This window comes from Grampus griseus (assembly GCF_964374135.1).
Source record: "Grampus griseus genome assembly, chromosome: 9".
Lineage (NCBI taxonomy): Eukaryota > Metazoa > Chordata > Mammalia > Artiodactyla > Delphinidae > Grampus > Grampus griseus.
The window spans coordinates 43979281-44001584 of record NC_139003.1 but is presented as its reverse complement, the minus strand read 5'-3'; the positions used below and the strand labels follow the sequence as shown (position 1 = coordinate 44001584).

General features: G+C 42.2%; 1 protein-coding gene across 1 annotated transcript; it reads left to right on the top strand.

Annotated features, from left to right (window-relative positions):
• Positions 1 to 19833: 19833 nt before the first annotated feature.
• On the top strand, positions 19834 to 21116 carry LOC309827648 (V-type proton ATPase 21 kDa proteolipid subunit c''-like). Its single transcript, XM_082662412.1, has one exon. It carries the CDS (start codon positions 20224 to 20226, stop codon positions 20839 to 20841), a length of 618 nt encoding a protein of 205 aa, XP_082518538.1. The 5' UTR covers positions 19834 to 20223; the 3' UTR covers positions 20842 to 21116.
• The last annotated feature ends 1188 nt before the right edge of the window (positions 21117 to 22304 follow it).

Sequence of the window (22304 nt, the reverse complement as noted above, 5' to 3'; positions counted from 1 at the left end):
CAGCAAACCAGAGCATATGGCGTGATTTCCTCAACCTTATCTTGCTTTCCAAGTCCTATATTAAGCATTGTTTTTTTTCTGTTGTTGTTGTTTTTAGAATGATTTACTTAGAAAGGCAAGGAGAAAACAAATTAGGAAGGGAGAGGTGAGAAGTTGCAAACCCAAGAGACAAGGTCCTTTAAGATCTGAATGAAAGTACGTTGAGAGCAGTATCTTTTTTTCTTTTGGTATAAATTTATTTATTTTTGGCTGTGTTGGGTCTTTGTAGCTGCGCGCAGGCTTTCTCTAGTTGAGGCGAGCGGGGGCTACTCTTCATTGCGGTGTGCGGGCTTCTCATTGTGGTGGCTTCTCTTGTTGCAGAGCATGGGCTCTAGGAGCACGGGCTTCAGTAGTTGTGGCATGTGGGCTCAGTAGTTGTGGCTCGCAGGTTCAGTAGTTGTGGCGCACGGGCTTAGTTGCTCTGCGGCATGTGGGCTCAAGCCCATGTCCCCTGCACTGGCAGGCTGATTCTTAACCACTGTGCCACCATGGAAGCCCGAGAGCACTATTTAATATGCTAAAGGTTATAATAATTCTTTTATGAAGAACTTAAATTTTTCATCTGCTAGTTACGAGTTTTTTGTTGTTGTTGTTGTTGTTGTTGCTGTACGCAGGCCTCTCACTGTTGTGGCGTCTCCCGTTGCGGAGCACAGGCTCCGGACGCGCAGGCTCAGCGGCCATGGCTCACAGGCCCAGCCACTCCGCGGCATGTGGGATCTTCCCGGACCGGGGCATGAACCCATGTACCCTGCATTGGCAGGCGGACTCTCAACCACTGCGCCACCAGGGAAGCCCATGAGTTTTAAAATGAGGCTTTAACTTTATCTCCCTGGCGGGCAGTTTTTGCTTTTAATTTGTTTTGTGGAAGTTAGAGTCAGTGGTCCTTTTCCCTGAGGCCTGGTGATGAGTTTAGGAGCACCCAGCCCTGTGAGGGGCCAGTGGACTTATCCTGAACCCCTTGAACTTTTATCTGCTTCAGCAGTTTGGGAAAGTAGCCTGTTAGGCTGGTAGCCGGTTAGTGTTGCCTGTCATTTTATCAGGGAGTTGGTTGGGACTCTTGAGATGGCATTGACATTTGCATGCTCTGATTGTTTGACCAGAGGTGGCACGTCATTCATGGCCTTTCCACCCAGTTCTGTGGTAGCCTCTAAACACGATAGAGAACGCAACCCTCGTTTCTAGAAGATGATTGTCATGCTGTGTAGCTCAGCGTGCCACTACGAGTTTTTTCATTCCAAGTCTTTGGACTTCATAACATTGGAATTGTTTTCTCATCACTTCCAACATTCCATAAATATTTGTCAAGGACAAAGAAAAGGAATGTGGATCTTTATTCTTCTCATATAAATAACTTTGTACACATGACTTCCTGCTTTCATATGAAGGAGAAGAAACTAGCTCCCTTGTATGGCAGCTCCAAAACTAAAAGATTGTTGGACGTATAAGGGATTGAATATATTTTGTAAAACGCTAATGCATTTGTATCTCTGTGCTGTTCTAAAGATTACCTTTTTACTTATATTAATTAAAGATATAGAAACTATATATTTAAATCATGTTAAATGGGACACAACTTAGGGATTTTCCTCAATCTTATTTTTCATCGGCTTCTCACACTCATATAGTATGCTGCTCAAATTTTTTTGTGTGCAATATGAATATTTGAACATTTCAGTGAGGTACTGAGCCAGAAAAGGTAATTGAAGTTTTTAGAAAACTTACGTGCTTAGAAAATATATTGTTTTCTTTAAATATTAGTAATTTATAGCTGGAAATATAGGATCAAGACTTGTTTCAGGCCACTTGATCACTGGTTCCTAAATTTAGGAAGCATATGATTAACAAGTTGGTGAAAGCATTTAGTGGGTACAGGAATAGTTTAAATACTTGAGATTAAAGGTTTTTCACAAACCCCATTCTAAGAAAGTTTAGCTTAGAAATCTTAGAAAGTTTTCTTAGGAAGTTTAGAGCTGTGGTACATGTTTTGATTAGAAAGATAGTTTCTCTTTGCTCTAGTAGTTTTATAATTTGTAGTAGTCTTTTGTTTCTGTTGTCATTTGTTTTTTAAAAAATGTTAAAATTATAAATCACGTCCAATCATACTGAATTGTAAAACTTCTACTGTATCTTTATTTTAAGGAAAAATGAGAATAAAATTATCCTGTTTCTCCTGCATACAGTGGACTTGGCCTGTTTTTCTAGAAGTACCCTTCATGTTGTCAGTGTGGTTTCTGGCCTGCTTCACAGTTGGAGAGAAGGGCCAGCTTCGTTTATTAGGAAACCAGCGGAACTAAAGGACTCATTGCTCGTGTTTTTTTTTTACTCTCTCATTTTGAAAATACTTGTGGTGCTTCAGTTTGTGAGGTGGTGACCCTCGCAGCAAGAATGTTTAGTGCCTGGGGCTGCACAGAGTACAACCAAACGGAGTTTGGTCGTGCAGTAACATCTTGTCACATGCTCACGGACAGAAATCCCCAGGGGACTAGGATATTGCCCCAAGCAACCCATTTTTCCATCCGTACTGGTGAGCTTCAGAATAACCTTGACGTTTCCACTGAGGACTCCTAGCACATTTTCACATATGTATTTCCATGTACCATGGTTTCCTTATAGCTGTTTTGCAAAACAGCTTCACAGAAGAAGGAGACAAATTTCTTTGTTCCCAGGAATGTGCGCTGCCTTGAGTACAGGGTTAAATTTAAGGTACCAGTGTTCTTACAACGTGGACTGTTGCTGCCTGGAGCTGACAAGGTGACTCGGGCAGTAGAGCTCGACACCGCCAACATCTCCCTTTTCCGAGGACCTGTTCCAGCTGCGCTTCAGGCTCTGCCGTGGTGAGGGGATGGTCCCCCATCGTCTCCCAGGTCAGAGCTGCCTTCTCTTCATTCTGATAGAATGGGAGTTGCAATGATCAAACCTGGCAACATCTGGAAAGAGCAGGATTATAGAGGCAGTTTCTTCCAAGGAACAACACTTTGTGAAGGGCTCATCTCCTCCTGTGGTAATCACAGGCTTAGGGAACTGCTCTGCAGCAGGACTGATCTGTCCAAGTTCACAATCGACAAATCCCCAACGGAGCTTCCAGTCGCGTGACCGACAGCCAACTCCAGTCGAGGCGGCTAAGGTCATCCAACACAGGTAACACACTTTGTATGGCTGTGGATTCAGAGGCCGGGGAGTGTCTGGGGCAGGAAAGCCAGATGGTTGTGCTCTTTGCTCTTGATCCCATGTATACCTGTTTTGGAACCACTGACATCCCAGCCTAACACAAAAACTAAGATTCAAATGTTTCTAAATGTGTATGTTTTATCCTTCACCAGAGCTGGCTTCCCGCCTGGGACACATTGACGTGGAGGGTGGGAAAATGGCGAAAGCCACTTGATAACATACTGATCATTGTTGAAGCCAGGAGATTTGCTAGACTATTCTGGTGTCAATGTATGTTTGAGAATTTCCATAATGAAAAGTTAAAAACTCCTTGCTCGCCATTAAACAACTCTGCTGCTGCTGAAAAGGCTCCACCCTCTGTCCTCCCTGCCCGCCCCCCGGCCCCCGACCCTGGCAATACTCTCCAGTAGTTGGAGGGAATTTTGAAGCCTTCAGTTGGGCTCTCGGCATCAAATCAGTGTGTCTGCTAGTCCTCTTCTGACCTTACGTGGTTCCAGTCACTTGTCCTTGTAAAGCAGAATCTCTCTCGAGTTAGCTTTAGAATGGAAGGGCTGGGAAAGAACAGAAAATAAGTTTTTGAAAAAGTTTGTTCCATCACTAAGTTCCTACTGTTCTTCCTCAGTAACTCGTCTTCATTCCATCGCTTTCTAACTTCACTTCCGTCATTCCTGGTCTATTATGCCTGAGCCTTTATCAGTTTCTCTACTTTCAGTCCACCCTACCCCTCACACCCAGAATCATCTCCCTAAGACATTAGGGTTTTTTGTTTATTTTAAGACACCAGTTGTACTTGAACATTTGTTACTTTTTTTTTTTAATTAATTAACTTATTTTTGGCTGTGTTGGGTCTTCGTTTCTGTGCGAGGTCTTTCTCTAGTTGCGGCGAGCGGGAGCCACTGTTCATCACGGTGCGCGGGCCTCTCACTATCGCGGGCTCTCTTCTTGTGGAGCACAAGCTCCAGATGCGCAGGCTCAGTAGTTGTGGCTCACGGGCCTAGTTGCTCCGCGGCATGTGGGATCTTCCCAGACCAGGTCTCGAACCCGTGTCCCCTGCATTGGCAGGCAGATTCTCAACCACTGCGCCACCAGGGAAGCCCCATTAGGGTATTTTTAATTGTCCCTTTGCTGCATGGTAATCCTCCAAGTCTACTTACTGTCTACAGAATTAAATCCAGATTCCTGAATCAGGCACTCAGGGTCCACCACACAGTAACATCCCAAACTTCTCTCCTGACACCCTGGCCTCCACAAGCCCCCTGGCTAAGTGACACCTTTGCTGTGGTCACGCTTTCCCACCCCTCTAGTTGTTGGAGAAGCATTATTGAGAGAACCCCTGATAGACACTTAACTGAAGGTCAGCTCCAGCCTCTCTTGCTCTTCAAAGTCTCACCTGGGGCTACTCGGAGTTCCTTCTAAAATACTTGGACTCAGCTTTGATTGAGCACCACGCAAATAGGTGCTTCTGTCTTGGAGATTTTCAACCAGTAAAACTTTAAGAAAGGGACGGGCAACTTAAGTGCGAAATACACATACAGAAAAGAAATGTATACATTAAGCTTAACCAATCACACAACTAGTACCCAGGCAAGAAATAGCATAGTGCCCGCACCTAAAATGCGCTGCCCCTTGTGTCTCTCCCAGATCATAATTCTTCCTTCTCCAGATGTGTTTGGTTTTCTGATTTTTGAGATAATCGTTTTCTTATAATTCGACCTCCTCCTTCCTGTGTATGTTTCCCAAACAGCATTGTTATTTTTTGTCTGTTTTTGAACTTGTATAAACGGTATCACACCATTCGTATTGTCTTTTTCTGCTTAATTTTGGTTTTAGGAGATCATTCTCTTTCACTGCTTTATAAGCTGTTCCACTGTACGACTGCACCACAGTTTATCCAGTCTGCTATGGGTGGGCGTTGGTTGTTTCTGGTTTGAAGCTAATGTGAAGAGCAGTGCTGCTCTGACCCTTCTAGTATGCATCTCCCAGTGCACCTGTGCATGTTTTCTCTAGGGTATAAATGTGGGAATGAAACTGCAGGGTCATGGGAATGTGTATCTCTTCAAACTTTTTAGTTAATGCCAACCTGTTTTTCAAAGGGATGATACCATTTTACCCTCCCACCAGCAGGGAATGAGAACAACATTGTTCCACATTGTCTCCCATGCTTTGGTATCACCAGGAATTTAAATTTCTGCTGATTTGATGGGTTTAAGATGGTATCTCCTTGTGGGTTTTAATTTGCATTTCCCTGTGTACAAATAAAATTGAGTACTTTTTAATTTACTTATTGACTGTTTAGATTTCCACTTTCATGAAATGCCTATTCGTCTTTTACCCATTTTTCTGTTAGGTTATCTGTTTCTTATTTGCTTGCATTTTAATTTTACGAGTGTGTATGTATGTGTGTATACCTCAATCTATAGATAGATAGACGATAGATAGATGGATTTCTGGATACTATTTCTTTGTCAATTATGTGTGTTGCAAATACTCATTCCGTGACTTACCTTCATTCTTTATGGTCTCTTGTGATGCATAGAGTTCTTAATGTAGTCAAATTTATCTTTCCTCTTATGATTAGAGGAAATGATATCTTTTTGTGTTTTATTTAAGAAACTTTTCTCTACCTCAAGGGCATAAGGATATTCTCTGTAATCTTCTAGGAGTTTTTCAGTTTTGCCCTGCACATTTAGGGCTTTCTTCACCTGAGATTTCTTTCCCAGTCCCCACTCCGCCCTCCCCTCCCCGATATGGCTAGAAAGTTTTGGCACTTCTTATTTGGCCAAGTAAGGACTCTATTTATTTATTATTTATTTATTGGTTTTTAAAAACCTTTTATTGAAATATAGTTGATTTACAATGTTGTGTTCTAGGTGTACAGCAAAGCGATTCAGTTTTATATATGTATATTATATATATATATAATATATATATACATGCACTGCTTTTTCGATTATTTTCCATTATAGGTTATTACAAGATACTGAGTAGAGTTCCCTGTGCTATACAATAGGTTCTTGTTGGTTATCTGTTTTATATATAGTAGTGTGTATATTTTAATCCCAAACTCCTAATTTATCCCACCCCTGTCCCCTTTCCCCTTTCCCCTTCGGTAACCGAAGTTTGTTTTCTATGTCTGTGAGTCTATTTCCGTTTTATAAATAAGTTCATTTGTATCAGTTTTTTAGATTCCATATATAAACCATATCATATGATATTTGTCTTTCTCTTATCACTGTCACTTTTTACAAAGACGTTTTAATACCAGAACATGGGAAGAGCATAGGGTCAGAGTAAAGGAGAATCCTTTAAATCAAATTAGTAACTCTTTGTGTTGTATGAGTTTAATTTGTCCCTATTTTTCTCATTTTGTTACAGGTCCTGTGCAAAACTTTGCCTCAGCATGAGTTTTTGAAGACAGAGGAGGGAACCCAATTTTTTTTACTTTGAAGGGCTGATGTTCTCCAAGTCTAGCAGTCACATAAATGTCTGGTGTGTCCGGAACTGTCCTGGGCAGCCACAAGCCCTAAGGACTTTTAGCACCGAAGCAGAGACTCACACTGGCCTCCAGAGATCCAAGATGTGCACATCTTTGGCTACTTGCCCTGGGAAGTCACTTTCAGAACTAACCCAGGTCCCTCACACTGCATTTTAAACCCTACCTTCTTCCCATCAAGTATTTGAGTGCCTACTGTGTACACACACAGTACATGCCACCCACATAGCAGGGGGAGAATGGATGGTTACCATAGTGGGTAAAGAGGCTGGGTCAAAGGTCGGCCCAGTGTGTTTGAGCAGGTGGCCAGCTCCTTTTTGGCAGGGGTGAGTAGATGTTTCTTCCCCTGAAGGCTAAGTGATAGTTTTAGGAGTGAGGTGGGTGTAGATACAAAGGGCTCCAGGGCCTAGGAGAACAACATAGGCAAAGACTGGGAAGCAGTGAATGTTCTTTGGTGTGGCTGGAACCTAAATGGCAAGGGGGGATGGGCAAGAGATGAGGCTGTAAGATAAGGCCAGGTTTGGAAAAAGAGATACCTGTCAGCCTGGCAGAGGGGGGGTGGACTTGATCTAAAAGGGTAGGGGAAAACCTTAAAGGGCTCTCCAAGGGCAAGTGGCAGGTTGGGTGCTGCATTTGAGAAAGTTCATTCTGGGTTGGGCACCACTGCATTTGCATAGCCATTAGCTCTAGTGATGTCTCTCTGAACTCAGCCATCACCGCCTTCCTTTTCCTCAAGGGCCCAATCTCTTAGCTTTGTACCAACTTTAAATCCCATTTGCCCCAAACGATGGGCCCCAGAACAAAACTCCTATGGACCCAGCCCTCAGTCAAAAACCAGTCATCCTGATGTCACCCTGAGAACTGTTTTCCTTTGATTTCTCCAGCCGTTAGACTAGCGGGGGGGGGGGGGGGGGCGGGGGGGGGCTTGTGAAGGAGGAGCGGCTCTAGAGTGATTGTGGGCGGTGCCGGGAGAGCCCGGAGGACACTTCAGCATCTGCTGAGGTTACTCTTTTTGGCAAAGGGGAGACCCAAGAGACCCGTGCCGCCACCACCATGTTGATAAACCTGGGTGAAACTCACTGTTTCTTCCTAAAGTTTACAAGCAGGAAGGGAATACTTCATATGTTCTAAAAGTCCATCTGCAGTTAACATCCGGACTTTCATTTATATTCGATCTAATCCATGGAATTTTTATTCTGATCAGCGTTACCAGATGAGCCATGTGCACTGAGGAATGATTAGCCCAAAGTAGGACAGAAGAGAATCTGAAAAGTAGCCTTTCCACCTGCCCCCTGGCTCTGCCCTAGAAAACAGTCAGTCAGCAGCACTTCCTAGAAACCACGGAGACAGAAGTTACGCTGCACCGTCTTCAGCTGCAGGAATCCTGAATTGGTTCTTTGTACAAGATCATCCATTACACGCCAAAGCCTCAGTGCCCTCGATAGATCATTCACTCCCACTAAATGCCTTAGAAATGGAAATTCCAGGTAAGGTTTTAACACATGAAGATAAATGAGTATTTTTTGTATGTTACCCACTCTATGGTCATTTAAAAGCATAAGGACTGAAATGTTAAAATCTTTTTTTTAATACATATAAATTATTTTTGGCTGCGTTGGGTCTTTGTTGCTGCACATGGGCTTTCTCTAGTTGCGGCGAGCAGGGGCTACTCTTCATTGCAGTGCGCGGGCTTCTCATTGTGGTGGCTTCTCGTTGCAGAGCACGGGCTCTAGGCACGTGGGCTTCAGTAGTTGTGGCGTGCAGGTTCAGTAGTTGTGGCTCGTGGATTCTAGAACGCAGGTTCAGTCGTTGTGGCCCACGGGCTTAGTTTCTCTGCAGCATGTGGGATCTTCCTGGACCAGGGCTCGAACCCGTGTCCCCTGCATTGGCCGGCAGATTCTTAACCTCTGTGCCACCAGGGAAGTCCCTGAAATTTTAAAATCTTATATTTTACAACTTTTAAAGTGTGTTTTTCTATTAGTGATAGATCCTACATTTTGAGACTCGAAGTTTAAAACATTTTTATTTTGTGTGCCATTAATTCCACTCCTTTGAGCATCTGGGCTTAATGAATACTGAGAATTTTTCCTCTTGGGTCTCCTTGGAAATGAAGGATACTAGTCACTACTCCTGGTTGGAAAACGTTTTTTTGGTTTCCTTTTAAATTATCAGGTTAAATTCTGTGACTATTCTACCTTGAAGAGCAGATTGTATTTCCAAGGTTTCTGATACAATTCTTAGGGAATGCAGAATGGGTTTCCTAAATGGACAATGTTGTTTATGGGAGCTGTGTCTCAGCTCATAAAAGCCTGCATGTCAGAAAGCCAGAGTATGTACTGAAGTATAGTAGAAGGTGCTAGAGAACTGAAATGCTCCGCACAACAGACAGAAGAATGTAACTTACAGCTTGACAGCTGAAAACATAGCTCCTGTCTGCATAGCCCCAGCAGGAGTAAGTCAAGTTTCAGTCACAAAACTACTTGCTGTGGGTGAGGTGCTGTCGGGGCTCCAGGAGACAAGAGGAGATCTGATAAAAAAAATTTGATAGTGAAAAATGTGATGAGTGTCTTGAGAGGTCCAGTAAAGTGCCATGGCAGTCCTTTCAGCTAGGACAATCAGAGAAGGCTTCCTGTAGGAGGTGGCATTCACACTGCTCCTTGAGTGAAGATGGTTAAGATTTTGAGTAGAGACAGTAAAGATAAGAGCAGATTTTCAGTCCACCCTAGGGGGGGCCTGTGGCCTGTGATGCAGAAGAGCAGGTCAGTGAGTATAGGCCTAGGAACGGTTATGGAGTGATGACAGAGGAGAAAGAAGGAAGAGAACAGTCTTTGGGGATGCTAAAGCCAGAAGGAACCTGAGAAGTATAGAAACCACCGGAGATCACTCTTGGTGAGAATACAAGGATTAAGGAAAGAGTGAGGAGGGGGGAAATCCCTGCTGATACAAGAAGGAAAAGAAGTACCTGTAAGGGGTCATCTGTATGTTGAGGACTTCTGTTGGATGAGGTAGCTGCCTTCCCAGGGTCAGGAGTATGAAATACTTTCCATCAAGTAAGCTGGAAAGTTTTGGAAAGTGCAACTGCCTTTATATCAACTTCACAAAACAAAGCATTTCAAACAGAAACATCAAGTTGTTTTCTTTGGGGACCAAAAGATACTTTATCTACTTTCAAGCTGTGACAGATATCAAGGCCAAGCATAGTGTTGATTAAAATCAACTATTTCACTTGATCTGTGTGGTTTCATAAGTATATACATAGTTAAAATCAAATTGTACACATAAGACACATTTAAAAAATTTTTAATCATAAAAACCCCAACCATTTCAAACTGTAATTTGTTTCTGGAGTTAGGTAGGCATGGTCAATGGAAGGAATATGGTTTCCATTTTTCAGGCACATCTTTCAAGAAAACTGCAAACCCAAAAAGGCTGGTGTCTCTGACAAGTGAAAATTACCAAAAAAAAGTGCCTGCATTTTCATTTTGCTAGACTTTGGCAACAGTAATCAGCATCAGTCTTTGCTTTTGCTCAGGGCTTTGTAGCTTACAAGTTAGGATCTCATAAATTGGATGTAGACAGGCCTGGGTTTGAAATCCAGCACCCACACTTGCTTATTACTCACCACCTCTGAACCTTGGGTTTCCCATGGGTGCAGTGGGTTTAGATGACGAATGTGTTGTCGATGCATTTATTTGTGTTCATATTTGTTTATTGTCCATCTTCTCCCATAGAAAGTGAGGAGGGATTTCTTTCTGATTTATTCATTCCTGTGTCTTCAGGGACTAGAACAGTGCCTGGGACGTAGTAAGCCCTTAGTAAACATTGGATGCATGGACAGTTCTGATTTGTGACTTTGGGAGAAGGGAGAAGATATATGTAACTGGAAGGTGAAAGGTCACAATCCACAGACAGGTGAAAGGAAAATGAAGAAAATGGTGTGAATTCCTAGGGTTCAAGGAGGGGGGACCAGAAATGAACAGCATAATTGGATATAAAAGGGAAGTGTGAATTTCCTAAGCACACGCATGGGCAGTGTATCTGATACGCAGTTTGCTTTGAATACACGGTTGCTTTCAGCAATTTTTAATTCTTTATAGATTAACAACTGAAGAGATTCAAATGAATTTTTATCCAATGTGTAGGGTATAAAGGAAAACAATAAAATGAAGGCTCCACCACCCGATTTAAGATGGTGTTTCTCATCCCTCTAGGCTGGGAGAGAGATGGGAAGAGGAGAGAGGAAAGGCCCAAGGAAGCACGTGGGCCGCCTCCCTCAGGGCCTCCTCCCTTGGGTTCCAGTCGCTACCTCAGTTTCCCTTACTTACTAGGAGAGGATGTCTGTACAGAGAACCCCAAAAGCTGAAGGCAGAATACAGTCCTAGCCTGTTATGTGACCTTGGGCATGTTAAAAAAAGACTTCTCTGGGCCTATGTTCTGAATAAAAGAAAGGAGGTAGATTGGTGGTTTTCAAATCCTCTCTTAGGTGGGAAGCTGCTCCAGCGAAATCCTCCCGGATGATGTGACTGAAGAGGATGCCTTCCCCAGCACATGACTGTTTATTCCTTCCTTATTTAGGTCTCCATGACACAGTGCTTCCTGTACTGTATCGAGTTCCTGCACACTCCAGCGGAGTTCTTTTTTGAGTGTGTGTGAATGTTAAGCTAACGCTTATTTCATTGCTTTCAACGAGATGTACTTTTAAGGAGTGTCGAAAACGCAGGCATGAACATTTTTATGACCCTGTACCTTCATCAGGAGAGCGTCCAACTCAATGTAAACGGACTTAATCCACCCCCCCCAAGCCTGCTTGGCATTCCATTCCTAAGAGTTAATATCAAGGAAATAATCCAAAAGGCAAAAAAAAGAAAAAGAAAAAAGCCATGTGCATGGAGTTCTTTGTCATAGCATTTTTCATTATAGTGAAAAATGAAAAACTGGGAACAACGAACAGAGGAGGACTGAGTTATGATGCTTCAGTGTTATACTAGTGAGTGCGATGTTCATGGTCACATTTGACAGCTATCGGAACAATCACTGTGGAAACTGGGGTAACGAGGAGAAGAGGAAAATGCAGGATCTACTGAAGTATACAGAGGAAGCAGGAGGCCAGCTTGCTTCCCCTGCGTTTTTTCTTCCTCTTTCCTATATCTTTTCTCAGTTTCTCCCACGTTGCTATGGGAACATGGAAAAATGAGTTGATATATGAGGTCAATAACACAATGGTGATTTTCTACTTCTGAACTGTGCCAGGACACAGAATACAAGCACACTGCATGGGAATTAGAGCCCTCAGGCCTTCAGTGCCTTTTTTCCCCCAACTGAGCCCTGGATGTATTTCTATCACCATCCTTACTGTTCCGGTTTTGTAATGAACTATGAGGCCTGGAGCACGGCACATAGTAGGCACTTGATTTACATTGTGACGTGAACAAAACCTTCCTTTCCTTCCTCTGTGGTTGTGGCTTACCAGAGAAGCACCATGTAACTGACGCACTGAAACAGCCAGAGGAACCGAGAAAGCAAAAGAAGCAGTGCTTTCAACTCTTTCTGTCTTACAAAGTGCTTGGTGGAACTGTAAGAGGATATTTAGCAGCACAAAAAGTAGGCCAAGGGTAAGAAAAACTCTCCATACCCACGAGAATTCAGATGACCAACTTAAGTCTGATCCAGAATAAACAGTTCTCATCTGGAAATCTAGCAGTTCCAGAAAGTACTGTCCGGGGGAAAAAGGCCCACGATGTCGAGCTGCATAATTATGTAACCCTCCAGGAAAGAGGGAAGAAGTGCCATCGTACGGGGGTACACGGGGAAAATCAAACGTGAGCGAGTAACAGTTCTCAGGCCTCAAAGAGGAAGACTTTTGCTGAAGAGAAACCAGGCCCTTTCCCATGAACTTGACCAGCTTCAGTTCTCCCCATCCTCACCCAGCATCCAAAGCCTAAAACAATGTTGCTATTTCAAATCCCTCCAATCGAAGTAACTTTCCAGTAGTCATGTGAGTAGTGTTGCACGTGAAGGGACTCACCTGAAATGAAACGGAAGCTTAGCTATTATGAATAGGTCAAGACCATTCATGTTAGTATTTTATCAGGAAAAGCATCATCATTGTCCCCTTACCGGTCACTTAAACACATCAAACAAACAAATTAAATGCCAGATGGTAAGAGGAATTTAAAATACAACTTTCTCCCACAAATTGTAAAAATCCAAGCTTGAAATTGAAAGCAGGGACTGGAGGAGATATATGTCCACCCAGGTTCATAGCAGCATTTTTCACAGTCATCACGGGGTGTGCACAACCCAAGTGTCCATCGCTGGATAAACAAAATATGGTGGATACATATACGTACAATGGAATATTATTCAGCCTTAAAAAGGAAAGAAACCTGATACGTGCTGCAATGTGGATGAGCCACGAGAACATTGCATTCAGTGAAATAAGCCAGTCGCAAAAGGACAACTACTGTATTGATTCCCCTGGTGTGAGTTACCTACAACAGTCAGACTCACAGAGACTAAAATTAGAAGGGTGGTTGCCAGAGGCTGGGGGGAGGGAGGAATGGGGAGCTATTGTTTAATAGGTACAGAGTTTCAGTTTTGCAAGATAAAAAGTTCTGGAGGTGTATGATGGTGACGCTGGCACAACAATTTGAATGTACTTAATGCCACCAAACTGTACACTTAAAATTACTTAACATGGTAAATTTTATGTGTGTTTTACCACAACTTTTAATGCAGGCTTGATTCCACCAGTCCTTTGTTTAATGATGGAAAAGCTCCTAATTTTATGTCTTGTACTTTTACTGGGGGCTCTGGTCAAGATATTTTGGGTAAATAGAGGACTCTGTTACATCCTGTTAAAAAAAAAATTCTTGGGCTTCCCTGGTGGTGCAGTGGTTGGGAGTCCGCCTGCCGATGCAGGGGACGCGGGTTCGTGCCCCAGTCCGGGAAGATCCCACATGCCGCAGAGTGACTGGGCCCGTGAGCCATGGCCGCTGAGCCTGCGCATCCGGAGCTTGTGCTCCGCAACGGGAGAGGCCACAACAGTGAGAGGCCCGCGTATCGCAAAAAAAAAAAAAAAAAAAAAATTTCTTAACGCATAGGAGTTAACCTAATTAATTATAAGGACGTTGTTCTTTCCACAGAACCCAGGGTGGACCTGTTCCAATACCTTATGCCTATAATGGTCGTGGTTATGCAGGTCTAATCCCTTAACAACAAACTCCGAAGACAATACTTCTTTTAACCTCAAGTGGAAATTAATCTTTATATTTCACTTATTCATCCAATAGTAATAATTATTACTGACACATATTGAACAATTGGATATGCTAGAGAACGTGCTAACAACTTTGACATGTGTAATATAAAGTTAATAATCCTGTTAGTAGAAATTATTATCCCCAATTTTTGGAGGAAAAACTTGAACGAAGGTGAAACTCAAATTTACATCATCCATAACCCACCATGCTCAAAAAAACCATTGAACTCAGAGAGACAGAGGGGATCTTCAAGTTCAGTCGCTTCAGTGTTGTTTACCTTCATTGTGGAAATTTTCAAATACATACAAAAGTAGTCAGGAGAGTATAATAAACTTCCTTTAAAAAAAAAAAAAAAAATTTGGCTGTGCCAGGTCTGCGGGATCTAGTTCCCTGACCAGGGATCAAACCCAGGCCCCCTGCATTGGGGGTAGCTCAGAGTCTTAACCACTGGACCACCAGGGAAGTTCCTAAGCCTTTTATAATAAACCACTCAGCTTCAGTACTCATCAATTTTAGTCAATCTTTTTCTTTTTTTTTTTTAAGATTCTTTTATGTGGATCATTTTTAAACTCTTTATTGAACTTGTTACAATATTACTTCTGTTTTATGTTTTGGTTTTTTGGCCCTGAGGATGTGTGATCTTAGCTCCCTGACCAGGGATCGAACCCACAACCTATGTATTGGAAGCCTTAACCACTGGACTGCCAGGGAAGTCCCCTATAGTCAATCTTTTTCATCTTTACCCTCACTTATTTTCCTCCCTCCCGTAGAATATTTTTGCCGTATGATTTTTTTTTTTTTTTTTTTTTTTTTTTTTTTGTCTGCGTTGGGTCTTCGTTGCTGTGCGCGGGCTTTCTCTAGTTGCAGTGAGTGGGGGCTACTCTTTGTTGCGGTGCACAGGCTTCTCATTGCTGTGGCTTCTCTTGTTGCAGAGCACAGGCTCTAGGGCGTGCAGGCTTTGGTAGTTGTGACACAGGGCTCAGTAGTTGTGGCTCTCAGGCTCTAGAGCACAGGCCAGTAGTTGTGGTGCATGGGCTTAGTTCCTCCGCGGCATGCAGGATCTTCCTGGACCAGGGCTCGAACCCGTGTCTCCTGCATTGGCAGGTGGATTCTTAACCACTGCGCCACCAGGGAAGCCCGCCATATGATTTTCTAAAGTTTTTATTTGGAAATAATTTCAAACCTACATATAAGTTGCAAAAATGAAAATAGTAAAAAAACCAAATACCCATTACCCTTTACTTTCATCTATTAATATTTATTGCATTTGCTTCATTTGTAGGTCTCTCTCTCTCTCTCTCTCTCACACACACACACACTTTTTTGGGGGAGCGATTTGAGTGTAACATACATCACAACCCTTTATCCCTAAATACTTCATTGTGTATTTCCTAAGAAAAAGGATATTCTCTTATAGACCATAGTATAATTATTAACCTCAGTAAATTGAACATTGACTCAATAGTTTTATCTACTGTACCATTCTTATTCCAATTTTGTCAATTGTGTTCTTTAGAACTCCCCCCCCCGCCCCGCACCGTACAGCCTGTGGGATCTTAGTTAGTGGGAACTGAGGAGGCCTCGGTTCCTTGCCACATGGGCCTCTCCCTGGGGTTGCTTGTGTGACCTCATAGCATGGTACTGGCCTCATCTAGAGCAAGTGATCCCTGAGAGGGCAAGGAGAGGGCAAAGCCTTGTGACCTAGTCTTAGAAGTCACACACTGTCACCTCCTCTACAGTCAAGTCATTAGATGTGAGGGACCAAGTCCAGCCCACATTCCAGAGAAGGGAAATTTAGCTCCAAATTTTTTTTTAAGTTAAAACTTTTTTTTTTTTTTTTTGTGGCCGTACTGCGCGGCTTGTGGGATCTTAGTTCCCTGACCAGGAATTGAACCCGTGCCCTTGGCAGTGAAAGTGCCAAGTCCTAACCACTGGACCGCCAGGGAATTCCCTGAAGTCCCAACTCTTGAAGGGAGAATATCAAAGAATTGGTGGACATATGTTAGGACCATTACAGAATCCACTGATGATTCTTGCCTGATGTAATCCTTACTCAAAATAATGATTTCCCACCTATTCTGTATTATTTTTAAAGCGAATTCTAGCATCGTATTTCATCTGTAAATTTTTGAGAATGTATCTCAAAAAATAAATTTTTTTTAATATTATAAACTGTTGATATTATCAAGTAGCAAGTCAGTATTCAAATTTCCATTTGTCCCACGAATGCTGTATTTTCTGAGGCACAATTCACATGCCATAAAATTCACCCTTTTAAAGTGTACAGCCCAGTGGTTTATAGTATTTTCACAAAATTGTACAATCATCACCACTAGTTTCATCACACCTAGAAGAAACCCTGTATCCATTAGAAGAAACCCTGTATCCATTAGCAGTCGCTACCCATTTCCAAATTAATTTCTGTGGGTATGCCTCTTCTGGATATTTCATATAAGTGGAATAATTACAATATGTGGTCTTTTATGTCTGGCTTCATTTGAAACCATGGTGCAATCCATGTCACCTTCCTTCACTAATCAAAGTTTTAAGACTTTCGGGTCCTCCAAGCAGCACGTAGCTTAAACAATATGTTTGCCCAAGGTGTTTTCCAGGAACTTGGAGTCAGCTGCCTCGGCTTCAAGTTGAGCCAAGAGTCAGCTCTGTCTGGTTTGAGCCGAGCTGCTTAGGACTGGATAGGACCACTGACCCTTCAGCTGGGCATACGGGAGCATCCACTTGTGACATATTGAACGTGCAGAGAGGCCTGCCCAGAACAATTATCACACCTTTTTCCTATAACCTTTCCTCTCTCTCCACGCCTCAGAGTGCCCTGCTTCTTTGTTCTTTTTCCCATAAATACCTGAGCCCCTTGCCTTTGGGAAGGCAGATTTGAGATTTGTCTTCCCGTCTCACTTTGCTGCAAACCTCGGCGTCTCACCATTTTGACTTTCTGCGCATCCGGCAGAACAAACCTGGTTCGGTAACACCCTCACTTGTATAAAGTTTTTAAGGTTGATCTGTTGTAACATGAATAAGGAACTTCATTCCTTGTTGTGGCTGAATAATATTCCTTTGTATGGATTTACCAGGCTTTGTTTATCCATTTTTTTGGCTGTTACGAATAATTGCTTATGTACAGGTGTTTGTGTGGAGGCATATTTATTTTTAGTTTGTTTGAATTGGTACTGAACTAAAGTCTACACAAGGCCATTAGTTGATAAATCTTTCAAGTGACCACAGATTCCTCCTCTACAACTTTGTATTTTTTTCCAATTTGCTGAAGAAATTGGGTCATTTGTCCTGTACAGTTTTCCAAAATCTGGATTTTGCTGATTGGATTCTTTAGGCATAAATAATTTAACATGTTCTTCTAACATCTGTAGTTTCATAGGTTGGTAGCTGGGGGTAGAGGCTTGATCACATTCACACTTGATGGGGGCGGGAGGGCTGGCAAGATTACATGCTATGGCCTGTTACTCTACAAACATAAAAGTCCCAAACTTGCCTTAATAAAAGGTGAAAATGTTACTGTTTAGTATATTTTATGAAGAAATTGAGCTTCATAAGTGGACAAATATGGGGAATTATATATAATCAGTGTTAATTTAAATGATCTTATTCTGGTGAATGTGATTTTTGTTTTTTAAGGGAGTATGAAGCCCTTTTCAAATTCTCTTCTCAACAGAGCAGACTACTGAGTGAACGAGTCCACAGCGTGATCCATATTAATAGGCTTCTCGTATTTAAGTCTTCATCCCTTCTTTCTCTTAATTACTGAAGCGCAAATTGCTTCAGAGAAATTTAAATACTAGTATTTGAACTTTATGCATAATTCTTTTTTTTTTTACCATGCAGCATGCGGGATCCTGGTTCCCTGACCATGGATCAAACCCAGGCCCTCGGCAGTGAGAGCACAGAGTCCTAACCACTGAGCCACCAGGAAATTCCCTATACAGAATATTCTTTGTAGTTCCTTTTTATTTTTCAAGGGTGAACTGCTTTTTAATAAGTCAATATCTGTTTATACTTTTCTTTTGGTTTGGGTCATGATGTTTGATCATGAGAGCTTTCAACGGAATGTGGAATAGGAGAAAGGAAAAAAATCTGCCAAATGTGTTAGAAAGCATTGGAAATAGAAGTGCTGGTTCCTATTTAAAACACTTCTCTTTGCTGCATACACCAAGATGAGAGTAAAAGATGCCTTAATATTTAATTTTTATATTGTTAGAGACAGTGGTTTTAATAAATTCCTATTTGTTGTGTATTTTTAGTTTTTTGATGACTGAGTTCTTCTAAGTGGTTTCACATAAAACCACATTTCAAGCCTTGTTTGTTTTCAAGTATACAAATGTATGTCTCAGCCCAAGCATCTTTGTAAAAATAGGTATAGAAGTCTTTTAAATGCTGAACTGTAGTACCTGCTTGATTTATTTTTTTAGTCAGTAATAGAGGAAACTATTAGTACAGTTTTATCAGGAAGTTACTGATGTGTGTGTGCGATTTACAGTGATTCTGTATATGTTCCCCAGCTTCAAAACACTTGGAACTACTGCTGTGCTTTCTGGAAGGGTCAGTTGTTGGTTCTTAAAGTTACACCTGTGCAGCTTGGGTTTGAGTTTTTAAAGAATATTTAACTTTTAAAGAAATTTTCTTAGCCAAAGAGCAGTTTGAGTTGTATCCATGGTTTTTGCTGGGTTAACATCGGCTTCAGTTAAATCGTTTGAATTATAAAGTAAGTATAATTATGGTGAAGAAGATCAGTCTCATTTTTAAATGCTGAATCACATTTTATTTCTTTAATTAATACAATAGAAACATGAAAATTCAGGACCACTGAAATATGCCAACTTTTGTTTTGGGGTTGTGTGTGTAGTTGTGTTGATTTGTTTGCTTGGTTTTTTTGGTCTTTAAATTTATTTATTTTATTTTTATTCTTGGGTACATTGGGTCTTTGTTACTGCGTGTGGGCCTTCTCTAGTTGCGGTGAGCGGGGGATACTCTTCGTTGTGGTGCACAGGCTTCTCATTGCGGTGGCTTCTCTGGTTGCGGAGCACAGGCTCTAGGCACGCGGGCTTCAGTAGTTGTGGCACACAGGCTCTAGAGCACAGGCTCAGTAGTTGTGGCACACAGGCTTAGTTGCTCTGTGGCATGTGGGATCTTCCCGGACCAGGGCTCGAACCTGTGTCCCTGGCATTGGCAGGCAGATTCTTAACCACTGAACCACCAGGGAAGCCCATGTTTGCTTGTTTTTTAAAGAAACTGAAACTGCTATATCTGCTAGTGAAAGAAAATGCTTTGTTTTGCTCTGAAGATTCTGCAGTTGTTTAGGTGTATCTTGGTGCATAAATTACAAAGAATAATGCTAGTTAAATGCCAATAAACTATTTTACTCTTTTTATGTGAAACATACAAATTTCGGAGGGTGATGGTGGCAGTGGTGCCTCTTACTACCTTATGTAAAACACTTGAACATTTTCATCAATATTGCCATCATCTGTTTAATATTCCCAGTATATTTTCTCAAAGTCTGTTTACTTAAAGTTGTATGGAATGATATAATAAGCAATAAAATCTGAATTACACACACACACACACACACACACACAAAGAAAGTAATAGTTCAGTTTTTAAAAATAAGTTTCTGTATTTTGGCAGGAACACAAATAGAATTTTTGACATTCATTATATTAGATGATTAATGATATTTCTTTCGATATAAAGTCCTCTTATTTAGGGTTTAATATTCCATATATTCTAATGAGTATACTTTTCTCAAATAAAAATAATTAAGAAATTTTAAACTTTTTCATGCTAATGTTTTAATTTCTGATGATAATAAAGAAAAGAGATTAAATATTTAGTAGACCATTTCCAGGAAAAAAAAAACATTGACATATTTTACAGTGGTGTCCCCTAGGAGGTTCCGTGGATCAAGAGTAAAATAAGTTCCTTTGCGTACCACTAAACAGCTGGCTCTCTCCCACAGAGAGAAGAATATTTTCAACATGGAAAATATATGATACAGCATGTGCTTAGTATTGGGAAAATATCTACTTTCAAATACATATATTAATGTTTGTATTTCAATGTTTTTCCTCTAAAAATAATGTTACTGGTACAATGAAAAATAACAGGGAAAAGGAATCACAATGAAAATGAAAGGGGAGGTGACACTGCAGGGCGGGCCCACAGGCTGCAGGGTGGACAGCGGATGCAGGGACGCGGTTTGAGCTCCCGGCCCCCCATGGCGTCGTTGCCGCCATGACGGGCCTAGTGCTGCTGTACTCCGGGGTCTTCGTGGCCTTCAGGGCCTGCCTGCTCGTCATGGGAATCTGCTACGCCAGTTTTGACTTGGGCTCCCGCTTTGATGTGGCATGGTTCCTGACGGAGACTTCCCCCATCATGTGGTCAAACCTGGGCATTGGCCTAGCTATCTCCCTGTCTGTGGTTGGGGCGGCATGGGGCATCTGCATCACTGGCTCTTCCATCACTGGGGAAGGGGTGAAGGCCCCCAGGATTAAGACCAAGAACCTGATCAGCATCATCTTCTGTGAGGCTGTGGCCATCTACGGCATCATCATGGCGATTGTCATTAGCAACAGGGCTGAGCCTTGCAGTGCTACTGACCCCAAGGCCATTGGCCATCAAAACTACCATGCAGGCTACTCCTTGTTTGGGGCTGGCCTCACAGTGGGCCTGTCTAACCTCTTCTGTGGAGTCTGTGTGGGCATCGTGGGCAGTGGAGCCACCTTGGCTGATGTGCAGGACCCCAGCCTCTTTGTAAAGATTCTCATTGTGGAGATCTTTGGCAGTGCCATCGGCCTCTTTGAGGTCAGCGTTGCAATCCTTCAGACCTCCAGAGTGAAGATGGGTGATTAGATGATCTGTGTGGGTGGGGCTACCCCCCCACTCTTATTTATTTGTGGTTTTCCCGGGACAGCTGGAGCTGTGCCCCTTAGGCTTTCAGGGGGCTTGGTGTTCAGGGCCCTCCCTGCACTCACTTCTGCTGCCTGTGGACTTGGAGGCACTGCCTGGCTGGACCCTCAGTGTGGCGAGTGGGCTGCTGATGACTGTGTGCAGCTTTGCACCCGTGTCCCACCTCTACCTCCAACCCATCTTCCCAGTGTTTGTGAAATAAACATGGTATTGGTCTGGGTCAAAAAAAGTGAAAGGGAAATGTGTTATAATTCAGAAGCTTTAATTTTCAACAAATCACTAGCCTAATATATCTTCCTCTTGTTGGAGTTTTTATTCTTACTGTTGCTCATACTGCCCTCTCTCTGCTCAGTGGTTTTTGGTTCATTTTTAATTTTTTGTGGCCTCATCTGTCTCTACACAGCCAGACCTGAGAACTGATTCCAGGGAGCCTCGATGCTGAGTCACAGTGGAACACACGTTTGCAGTTAGCTCTTGCACACTTGCCCTTGGGCGTCAGGCCCCTGTGGCCCACCAGGCCATATTCCTGGGACCAGAGGTTTGCCCACACTATGCGATTGACGAGGAGGTTTGAATGGTGGTTACGGTGCCTGCTGTCCTTGTGGGTCCAGCAGTCAAGAATCCCAGGTGTCTCCCATCCCATGGAGCAGTAGTCAGGCCTGGTCAATGGTTCTTGTTGACTAGTGGGCTGCAGAGTCATTTAACGTGACTCTAACTGTCTGATAGCTTTCTTTATATCTGGTATAATAAAATATTCTAGGTTTCTTGTACATTTCTTCTTTCTTTTTTTTTTTTTTGCAATTGAAGTTATTCTTTTTTTAATTTAATTTTTATTTTATATTGGAGTATAGTTGATTTACAATGTTGTGTTAGTTTCAGGTGTACAGAAAAGTGATTCAGTTATACATATACATATTTCCATTCTTTTTCAGATTCTTTTCCCATATAGGTTATAACAGAATATTGAGTAAAGTTCCCTGTGCTATACAGCAGGTCCTTGTTGATTTATCTTTTTTTTTTTTTTTTTTTGGCCATGGCTCACGGGCCTAGCCGCTCTGCGGCATGTGGGATGTTTCCGGACCGGGGCACAAACTCGCGTCCCCTGCATCGGCAGGCAGACTCTCAACCACTGCACCACCAGGGAAGCCCGATTTATCTATTTTATTTATAGTACTGTGTATATGTTAATCCCAAACTCCTAATTTATCCCTCTCCCCTCCCACCTTTCCCCTTTGGTAACCATAAGTTTGTTTTTGAAGTCTGTAGGTCTGTTTTTGTTTTGTAAATAAGTTCATTGTATCATTTGTTTAGATTCCACATATAAGTGACATCATATGATATTTGTCTTTGTCTGACTGACTTCACTTAGTATGATAATCTCTAGGTCCATTCATGTTGCTGCAAAT

What these genes read in the sequence shown, in the direction of transcription:
- LOC309827648 (XM_082662412.1), top strand. Translation starts at nt 20,224, where the DNA reads ATGACGGGCCTAGTGCTGCTGTACTCCGGGGTCTTCGTGGCCTTCAGG.